At 32.1% G+C, this 11,323-nt stretch overlaps 1 protein-coding gene across 1 annotated transcript; it reads right to left on the reverse strand.

The window, feature by feature from the left end:
- Positions 1 to 3,952: 3,952 nt before the first annotated feature.
- On the reverse strand, positions 3,953 to 8,701 carry EGL3 (basic helix-loop-helix (bHLH) DNA-binding superfamily protein). Its single transcript, XM_022050307.2, has 8 exons — positions 7,501 to 8,701; positions 6,583 to 6,837; positions 6,404 to 6,500; positions 6,227 to 6,241; positions 5,768 to 5,824; positions 4,804 to 5,658; positions 4,281 to 4,724; positions 3,953 to 4,148 (listed from the first exon to the last, which is right to left on the reverse strand). The coding sequence occupies exons 1-8, from the start codon at positions 7,623 to 7,625 to the stop codon at positions 4,077 to 4,079; spliced, it is 1,920 nt and encodes a 639-aa protein (XP_021905999.1). The 5' UTR covers positions 7,626 to 8,701; the 3' UTR covers positions 3,953 to 4,076.
- Between the last annotated feature and the right edge of the window lie 2,622 nt (positions 8,702 to 11,323).

Genomic DNA, 11,323 nt, shown 5'->3' on the forward strand with positions numbered 1-11,323 from the left:
ATTTGTTGACCGTTAAATTTAAATTTTTAAAATTAAAAGTTGTTTAATAATATTGACAAAATTCTGAAGCTTCTTCAACAGTGTCCCTTATATTTAGAGTTGGCTAATTCATGCGATTTATTTAACTGGCGGACTAATTTTCTTATTAGAGAATTAGAATTTTCTTTTTTTCTTTTGCTTTTCTTGAAGTTACTGTAATATTCGGACTTAAAATTAATTTTAATATAAAAAAATATATAAAAATCTATTTTTAAAATTAATTTAATGCGAAATTATAAAAAAAAAATAGATTGAGAATAAAATTGAAAACAATTTTAAAAAAAACGAGTGAAATTTTGAGTTCGGATAGAGTTTTTGAAAGAAAAATCGAAAACTGTGGGTCAAAACGCAACCAAAGAAAATTTTGCCACGTAGGACCGCCCAATCAGCAATCTCGACTAATCGGAGCGCGCCGCATGACAAGACACGCTGACTCGGTGCCACGCGAGAGGCTACGCTGGTGATCCATGCGTCCCCCGATCGGACCATCTAAAAGCATTCCCGCGCGCGTGGACGGTCCGGATCCGTTCCCTCCTCAGGCGCGATTAAACGTGATGAACGATCTAAATTTGTTCTCAATTTAAACGCGATCAGATGATTCGGATCCGTTTCCTCCTCAGGCGCGATCAGACAGTCGCGATTAAACGCGATGAACGATAAAATTCATTTCCTCTTTAAACATAATCGGACGGTCGAGATCAAATCGCGATGAACGATTAAGATTCATTTCTTCTTTAAACACGATCGGACGGTTGAGATCAAATGCGATGAATGACCCAGATTAACGCGAGACAAGTATAAATATTTTGCATCACACTGAACCCAAACCCTAGCAGTCAGCCTCCTAGTAGAGAAGAAAAACCAGTAGTTGGAGAAGAGAGTCGACTGTCACCCGCCGCTGCGCCGAAGCCACCTCCGACCGCCAAAAAAGGTAAAAATTCTCCTATCCATTTAGAATTTAATTTTGAGTACCCCCATGGCAAAATCGGAGCAAAAGAACAGCGGGTGAGCCGAAAACCGCAGGTAAAACACGTAACCTCCTCTGATGAGCCCTTTTCCGTTTCTTGTTTCGTGCAATTTTTCAATAATTGTGTTCACCGTTCTGTTTTCTACATATTAACTGAAGAAAAATGCACAGCTGTGAAGGTGGGTTGGCAGAGCCGTCATATCAAAAAATTTCACTACCGGTAGGTTTCCGTTTTTTAACTTTTTTAGACCGATCGAAATCCCTTAACGTGTTTTCTTACAGGGATGAGTATAAAATCGGTCAAAACTAGTTGAAAATGGTCAGACCAAGGTAAACCACTATCGCGGACGGCGGTGCCTCATCGGAACATAGCGGTCTCGCCGTGCCAGAATCTCGAAATTGTCCGAAAAAAAATTTTTAACATCGATTTTAGATTTTTGGAGTATTTTTAGATACGTAAGCGTGTTGTAATCTTTGTAGGAAAATTTAGAAAATCTGAGAACCGCCAGTAGACGCAGTAAAAAATTTGATATTTCGAATATCGATTCGAGTAAGAATCCATCACCTTATTTTCTGTTATGGAATTAAAGCTTAATAATCGATAATATGATATTTTGTGTAATTTAGAAAATTTTGAGAATAATTATATGTTATTAATAGAGCCAAAACGAGTTAGTCATTTATTTATTGTCTTGTATAATTGATTATTGAATTTACAGTTTTAAATACATGATGATATATTAGAATGACTAAACAATTTAGTTGTGCTTGTTTGATATATATATTATTAATCTTGCATGATTTACGGTTGATTTGTGACATTGAAAATTAATATCCAAACGAAAAATTATTTGGTTATATAAATTAATAAATGGTAGTCTTACTGGATATCATGAAAGATGGTGGACGGATCAAGTACATAAGGAACCCTACCATAAATGTTGTCTCATACCATATGAGGTATCGATGAATGGTATTTTTAACACTTATACCGGACGGGTTATGGGGACGATCCGATTCACTCTCATACCGGACGGGGTATTGAGGGATGATATTTTTGGCGCTCATACCGAGCGAGGTATGGGGACGGCTAGTTAGTTGCAATGTTGGATATTGTTTCATACGTAGTTAAACATCCCTATAGATCTCCATAGATACTAGTATGCAAATAAAAAAGGAAAGTTGTTTTTGCTCACTTGAATATGAGATTATAATATTATTTAAGTTATTGTCTTTATAAGTCAATTTTGAAAATTTAAATTGAAAATTTTATAACGGTAAATATATGCAATAAATGATTTTCTTTATAATAAATGAATTTACTTAAATCAAGAACTCTATTATTTGTTTTTATAATTTTTACCAACCTTCAATTGTGTCTGTGAGTAGTATGAAATTCTTACTGAGTTAGTGTAACTCACCCTTTCATTAATTATTTCAGATCAAAAGAACCAAGACCCAAATCCCGATCAAGAAGAGGGTTGTGAATAGTTCACCATCCGGACTACCTTCAAAAGTTAGTGAAGGTCGTCCTAAAATACTCAACATGTTGCCCTTTATTTATTTTTTTGATTTTCATTTGTTCTTTTAGAATGATAATTCTTGTAACCTTATTAGGCATTTTAAATTATTCTGTAAATAATGTAAATCCTAAATTTTATTATTTCGCTTCCGCATTTAATTTATGATTTTATTTTCTTTTAAGTTTCGAAACTTAACAATTACGAAAGAATCACTATCTTCTTCCGAGTCTGAGCCATGCAAATCATTGTGTCCTACAAATAAATAATAAAATTCTAAAAATGAATAAAAAATAAAAAGAATTTCAAAATTTACTTTTTTTTATTTTTGACTGTACAATTAATTAACAATGTCTTGTCAATAAAGAAAGTGACAAAGCTTTCTTGGCTGAAGAGAAACCAGAATTTGTTTTTTCTTTTTTTATCTTCATAAAAAGCAAGTTGTATTATTTATTTAGTATTTAATAATTTTATAAAATTATTTTGTTTTCAAATATTTCTAATAAAAAATATTAGAGTTTTTTTTTTTTTTATTAACGCACGAGGCCACCAAAACTTTTTGATAAAATTTTCAAATGTGTAAATAAATTAAAATAAGCTTTAATTCTAAATTAATTTTCAAATATTTAATAAAAATGTAAGAATACATATATAAAAGTCCAAAATTCAAACCACCCAATAAGGACTTATTATTAAACAAAAAAATTAAAAAAAAAATGTGTTTTTATCTAATTTCTATTATTTATATTTTTAATTTTTAAATAAAAATAAATGATCGTAATATTTGTTCGGACATATAAATACATGATACGCAAAAACTAAAATTAAAATTAAGTATAACAAAAAAAAAAACAAAATCTACTATATAATATCTGATGAAATAAAATCAAATTGAAAATTGTGATTAACTTCAAGTTTAAAATTTTCAAAAAAAAAAAAAGAAATTGGGAAAAATAATTAAAAGAAATCTGATGAAGAAAACAACAAAGAGGTCTCGATCCATAGAATTCGTAGTGTTTCAGAGTCATCAATTATTAGGTACACCCCAAAAGTTATTTTAAATATTCAGTTGAAATTTATCAATTTCTTAAAAATTCAAAAATAAAATTAAATCTTTAGTTTATGAAATTGTTAATAATTTAAAATTATAAAATATTACCAAACATGCATTCCGACAATACATTTCGATAAAATATCATTATATTATTAATTAATATATAAATACAATTTAATTATTAAAATGTATGAATTTTTAATTTTTTTTTTTAAAAAAATATTTAGAAAGTACATTAATCCTATCAGGCAACAGGCATTAGAATTTTTCTGTTAGATTTGCTAGTAGATATCAGAAACTGAAGACAAACATATTCTCGGTGTATCTGGTCGAAAATCCTTCAAAAAAAAAAAAAAAAAAATTACCTTGTGATTCTAACAACATGAATTTGCACAACTCCTTTCATAATCTAAGAATTACAACTGATTGAAGCATTGATTTTTAAAATTCAAAACACATAATTCCATGCTCAATGGTCATAATCAAACCCGAGCAGTCAATACTTCCAGGCAATTTTTTCGAGTTCTTGTTTGATCATTCCTGCTGATGTAAACTTTGATCCCTTGTACTGAAACAAGCACATTCGTGTTGTTAGTGATTTTTACAACATAAGATCCAGGTTTAACTAATTGTCATTATTAGCGAAGAACAAAATATGAGAAGCCAAAGCAGATTTTTTCCCAAAACTTTGAGATTATACCTTCGATTTGATGGTAACGGAAAGAATTCCATTAACGGTGGATGATTTAACAGAGTGAGAATCTAAGTGGAGGCTGCTAGCTTTATCCATGATCTCAAGCAAAAGTCCCTCCCTCGAAGGACACTTCAGTTCAATTCGAACCTCTTTTCCGTGTATGCCGACTGTTATATTAGAAATTGAGCCATCCTTTTGTACAACATTGTCAGTCTCTTCCTCTCCTATATCAATGTCACAAGCCTTCCTCTTATTTATAAATACCTTCCTTCCATTACCACATTTGTTGTTCATGTAGTTATCGGATATCCTCTCTACAGTGTCCTGTGTTTTTCTCTTTACTATGGGAACTAATTCAGTTGCCTGTCTGCAAGATTCCAACTCTTCAACCCTTCTCTCCAACTCTTGCAGATACTCTATAGTGTCGTCTAGAATAGAAATTTTGTCAACCTGCAAGAAGAAGCAAAAGATTTAGAGTTTAAGGAGTGCCCATGACCACATCTCACGAAACCGAGTTGAAAAAGAGGACCTTGTTGATTGAAGGAATTATGGATCTTAGAGTCATAAATTTTTCATTTAGCTTTTCCCTTCGCCTCCTCTCTGATAATACATGGTTTGTAATTTCATCAGCCTCTGATTTCCCAACTCCATCTTTAATGCCTGTGTCTTCAGGAAGTTCTAATAGTCCATTTTCATGCATCCTAGGAACTTCAAACAGCACCTTCTTCAATAGTCTTTGAGGGGTTCCTTCCTTTGGTCTCTGAGACTTTACCAGCCCTCGTTTCCAGCTAATAAAGCTAGATTCCTGGTCAGAATTCCGAAAAAGTGGTCCTAAAATCAAATGGTGGGAAGTCTTTAAAAGAGCTGCAAGAACACCTTGGTAGTGTAAATCATCACCTCGAAGAGCCAATGAGGTTAGTTTAGTGTGGTTGTATTCTTGAATGTCTTGCAGACAGTGGCTAATTTCTTTTTCACTTCCGGAAACACAGACAACCTTTGCAGGCTCGACAAATGTTTGAGATATACAGTCACTTGAATTCAGGGAATGATGAACACAGTTACTGAACTCTTCCTCAATGAGATGCCAGCTTTGTACCTGAGAAGCTCCTCCATTTATCCTTTCAATCATTAGTGAATCTTCTCCGGGTTGACCAGCCTCAAAACCATCTGAACTGTTGTCAGGAGAAGCCATTTGTAGTTCACCGCCTTCTATAACCGGAATCAGTTTATCATCAAGAATCTGAGGCTTAACCACAGCATGAGCAATATCATTGTCATTTCTGGCATTTCTTGTTCCAGAGTTGGATTTATTGGAGACTATGGAACAAGGAATCTCCAAGATTGAACTCTTAACATGCTGAATGAGATCAGGGTCATCCATAACCTTCAATAGTAAACATTCCAGAATGGCAGAATAGTGTCACTTGGCTTTGAAATAATAAAATATCTTTTAAAGATTATACTGAAACTTTTAAGGTCTGCATAGAAGTTACCAGATCAGTTACACCCAACTCAACAACACCTCCCAAAAATGGAAAGCATACCACAGTCTGAAATGAAAACAGGAGATATTAAATAATTTGAGATTTTTATGCTAATAATTTAACAATGTTAGTAATTCCATAGGTTTCTTGTTTGGCGTTTGATTGGAAACAAATGGGTGGAATCTGCTGACTTAAATCCACTGTGTTCTGATGCGAAAATGAACACCTAAATTGGCCAAGTGGCAATCAGATGAATTAACAATGAGTTCAAGTGATGTGTTGGATGGATCAAGACAAAAACTCCTACGATTATTTATCCATCAATTCCATGGACGATGACTTTATGCATGCCCTTCCTTGAGAATGCAGAAACTTTTATTTTTGTTTTTGCTATTGGGGACTAAGTACGTATAATAAGCTTCAGTAGAGTAAAGATATAGTTCGGATAAAGAGAGATAGCATCTCTACCTGAATAGAAGCGCTCTGATGGAACCAGTTGTCACAACATCAGTCATGGAAGAACAAGTAAATAGAAAGAAATGTTAGTTCATTTGGGTGGTATTAAGAATATATTAAACTGACAAGTATACTTACAATACACAATGGAACCCTCATTTCCAAGCAAAAGCCACCACTTTAACTTACCTTTGCTAGCAAAGAGCGACTAAACATTTTACTATCTGCAAAATGAGCATTACAAAGCCATGTAGGTTGACCACTTGTTAACGTTCGTCCTGGCAACCTGAGAACCATTTAGGGAAACAATTAACCACAACGATCACTACTATGAAAAATCTGAAGCAGCAAGGAATGATGGAAATTACCCTTGGCCAATGTTGAATACAAATGACATACAGACCAAGTAATACCACTCGGTGTCACTGAGATCTTCGGGGGACAATGCTGCCGAAGGTCTTCTAGCTTGTTGGCCATTCTCACCAGCTGAGAGGAAGTCATAGAGCTCTCTTAGTTGCTCACTCCTCCGCAAACCCAATTGATCAGCATTTTGTTCTACAGCTTGAATTGTTTTCCTTGTTTTGATATCTCCATTGTAGTATCCATCGCCCCACTCTAAGACCCTGTGAAATTCATATTCTCCCATAAAAGCCAACTCTCATATAATATAAGGAAGTACTGGACCCCAAAAAGCCGGCTTAGTTTTGGACACAGATCATATTATAGAATCCCTGCCTAGTCATTTATGAATTCCCTTATTGGTCGTAGTTATAAACTGTCCTTTTGCAAAGCAGAGAAAATGAAGCATAAAAAATCCCTCCAAGTTATGTAATTAGTACTTGCCACTGGAACCATTCTCCATCTTGTGCTAAATATGCAAGAGCCCCCATTTAGAGATACTCTAAATTTCCAAAATGCAGTTTGAAAGCCCCAAAAGCTAGTTTAGTAGATTACTTCTTCAGTTCAGTTTCAACAGTCTGTGTTCCATATTATACAAGATAATACAGAAGTCCAATTGCTTCTATAACCCCAATAAAGTAAGAGGAAGAAAACCACCAATAGACAATGAAAATTTTCAAAAATGCAAAAATAATATTTTGCTGCTAAAACCAGCCTGTATGTAGATTATAGACAAACAAAGCAGTTGTTAGACCGATGGAATTTGAGAAAGATCTTGAAAAAGATTCAAAATGCTTTTATTCTTCAAAAATGAAAGAGAAGAAAACAAATAATATTACATTTAAAAAAAAATACTAAAATAGAGCAAAAAGTGGAAGTATTTGTACCCTGGTTGCCTAGCAGAAATAGACCAGAAAATTGCATAGCTCCACTGGATGCTCCTCACAGCAAGAGCAAGCTGTTTCCTCAGGTTCTCTGGCATTTTCTCTTGGTTTAAAACCCCTGTAGCCATTTTCACCTATTGCCTCTCAAGCTCAAAAACCAGTAAAGAAACCACCAAATCAGATCAGACAAAAGGATTCTTGCTCCAGTCCTTGATTAGTCATTCCTCAAAACCGGAAACAAATCCTCTTATATTTTCTTGTAGAATATTCCCAAAATGTCAAAAAAGAGCTTTTGTTTAGCTAACCCCAAAACGATTAACCCAGATGGCCACTGTATCAAACCCTTCTTGCTAATGGTTCTTCCTCCAATAAAACAAACTACATCACAAAACAAACAGTCTTGCTAGCTAGACCACAACCTTATTATTTTGTACAGGCTGGGAAGCATGTAGAGCAGAAGAAAGAGAAAGAGAGAAGCTGCTGAAGAGGAGTTACTCTACTTTAGACTCAACAAGCATCAGTAGCTAGATTCATTTAGTGGTAATCAAGTTTTCCTGTGGTGTATAGTAGCAGACGCTAACTTTGAGGGGGAAAATATTTATATATACTTATATGGGTTTCCCAAAAAAGAAAAGAAGAATTATTTGATAAACCACTGAAAAGCGCCTGGTTTCAAGAGCTTATCAAATGAGCTGAAGGAAGACAGACTTTAATGAGGAGCTTTTTCAGTTAATTTTATACTCATAAAACCAAGAAAGAAGGCGATTCAAGAGCTTAACAAAGATCTGGGTTTCCACTGAACCCCGAATCAGAAACACCCGGTCCTACAACATACACCGAGCAGAAAAAGAATAATGTATGCTAAGTGGGTGTAATAATTTTTACCACCCATAGAATGAAAATAAAAATAGAAAAACTAGCTCCTGTTAGTGGAAAAACCAGGCGGCAAGAGTAAGAAATAGACAGGTTGAAACCCAGAAGAGAAAAAGATGAATATAGTTCTATTCTTGTGTATATCTGAGAGAGAGAGAGAGAGAGAGAGAGAGAATCAAAATGCAGGGGCTAAAGATAGTACATTAAAACAGTAGTAGCCAGCAAGGTTTGTTGATGGGGGAATCGTATTTTTCTTCTTCTTTTTCTTTTGGGTTTGGATGATATATGTTGTTGTTGATGATGATGAGATTTTGTAAAAAATAAAAATAACAAAAACCAAGATCCTTTATTATGTTAAACATAATCTAAGTTTTATAATCTTTTCTTAATCACTAATTGTTTATTCTCCATACCAAACTAAAATCACTAATTTGTCCTTTCCCCATATTTTATCAGTTTGAATATTATATGTTTATATAATACGCATAAAAATTTTATATAAAGCAAAAGATAAAACTGACTCTCCAACGTAAAAATTTACAGAAACAAAAAAAACCCATTTGATTTAGTTAAAAATATTTACAAACATTCAACCTGTTGATAATTTGCAGAGAAATTAAAATATGTAGAAAATTTTGCTAAAATTTATTATCCCGCATACTACATATATAACTTATTATGTATATATTTTAAGAACTTAAATTATTCCAAAGGGTACCTCCATCATTCATATCAATAAACTGTATACTAGTTTATAAAAAATATACAATTTTCTTGTTGAGTTCTTCAAAATTTGAAGAATTTTTTTAATTCAAGATTTTGCAAGTACACAAACTGACTCGTCCTGTTTAAATTGACAGAGTGTTTTAAATGAATTTCACGTGAGTATACATGACATTAATTTTTTATTTTTTTATTTTTTTTTTGGGTTGCAAGTTCACGTATTATTATACTTTTTGGAGGGCCCCCCCTCTTAGACTTTTGTATCTACATTTCATTTTTATTTATAAAATATAAAATAAAATTTTCATTGAATTTACTAATTCAAAAATTAATAAAAAGGTCGATATAAAAATTATAATTACCAAATTTATTTTGTTAAAACACGTATTTTGTTTCATATTTTGATGTGTTTTTCGTCAATAATATACTTTTTATTAATTTTTAATTATTTAATACATTTTTTTTTAAATTTCAAATTTAAAAAGAATTAAATTAAATTATAATTTTTAATAAATATATTTCTATATATTATATATTATTCGCTGACAATGATTTTATTTATTGAAAGTATTGAGTATCAATATTTTCCTGCTCTCAGAATTTATATATCACGAAATCATTTAACCAAAAGAACTTCAGTGGGAAAAAAAGGGGTTCTTTAATAAGTAGCAACGAAATAATTAATGAGTTTGAAATTAATTGCTAAATACACATATTTGTTAGTGAGTATATTTGAACTTCTAAAAAAAGAAAAAGAAATCTTAAAAACGACATAATTGTATTAATCATTATCTCTGAGATACAAAATCTTGAAACTTATTATTTTCAAACACAAATATAATTTACATTATCCCAAATAATATTCTCATAAATAATAATTTAAAAAACTTTCCAACTCATGACTTTTGATAATCACAGGTTTTTGACTACATTGATTAAATCCAAGTTCTTTTTTAAAATGAACTTACGCACATTAATTAATTATTTCTTCTATTATTTTGTTCAACTTCTACTAAGATCGTTTTTCGATCATCGCCCAAGCCCAATATTACTTGGTCATTGTCCGCTCGTCGTCCCGTAACTATTGTCAATTGATCGACTTTGTATGTTAGTTGATCGCCACTAGCTATCCTTTGTCAAGTAACTATTATCGGCTCTCCTACGCTCACCATTCATTAGCCGCCGTGTGTTTCTTGTTGCCCGCCAACCATCTTTTATTACTCGTAGGTCGTCCTCTACCTGCCCTCCGTCCCAGCCGTGCGCACCATCTACCCTCGTCAACTATTCTTTACCCTTTGCTGGTTACCTCTCATCGACTATTGGTTGCCACATTTTTCGTCATCTGTCATTTATTACTATTTCATATACGTAATCGTAATTTTTATTTATTATTTATTATCCGTCGTCATTATTTTTTATTTATTTATTTATTTATTTATTATTTTCAACAGCTCTTAAAGTCAAAACATAATATATAAATTATTGACCGATAAATTAAAATTAAAATTTTAAATTTGCACATGGTTTAAATTATTAAATTGGTGATTGATTACATAATGTAAAATGTGATTGGTAGTATTTGTTTTTTGGGAGGTCACCATTCTCCAAAAGCAGCCCTATATTAATTACTTGTTTGTGTTAAATTATTAAGTATTAATAATATGAACTGACTTTGATTTTAAGTCACTTTCGTCTTCAGTTCAATTCTCCTGTTTACCAACCAATTTTCCTTTTCAAAATTAATTAATTTCTTGAATATTTAGATTTCGAATAAAACTTTCTTTCAAAGTTAATTGGTTGTGCCTTTGACTTCTATTGAAATTCAATCCAACGCGCACGACAAATACACTGACAATTATAGGAGAGATGATGGAGATATATATACATATATATATATATTTAAAAAAAAGAAGGAATTCTGACTCAAGCGTGTGTGCGTGTGTATATATTTATATTTATTTTGTAATTTAATATTTTGATACTTTCAGTTATTTTATATTTAATTTATTTAAAAGTATCGTATCAATAATTTATTAATTAAAATAAAATATTATGAAATATGACTGACTAGTATAAGAATTCTAAACTCAAATCAACTAGATATCTCTTACCAATGTGTAGAATGTAAAAGGTCTGCGTTAGCAGATTTTTGTACATCTTGAATTTAAGAGATCTTTCTGAAAGTAGATTGAAGGAAAACCTGTTCAGAAATACAGAGAAATCTAAGCAA

The sequence above is a fragment of the Carica papaya genome, chromosome 4, assembly GCF_054855325.1.
Source record: "Carica papaya isolate Zhongbai chromosome 4, ASM5485532v1, whole genome shotgun sequence".
NCBI classification, from domain to species: domain Eukaryota; kingdom Viridiplantae; phylum Streptophyta; class Magnoliopsida; order Brassicales; family Caricaceae; genus Carica; species Carica papaya.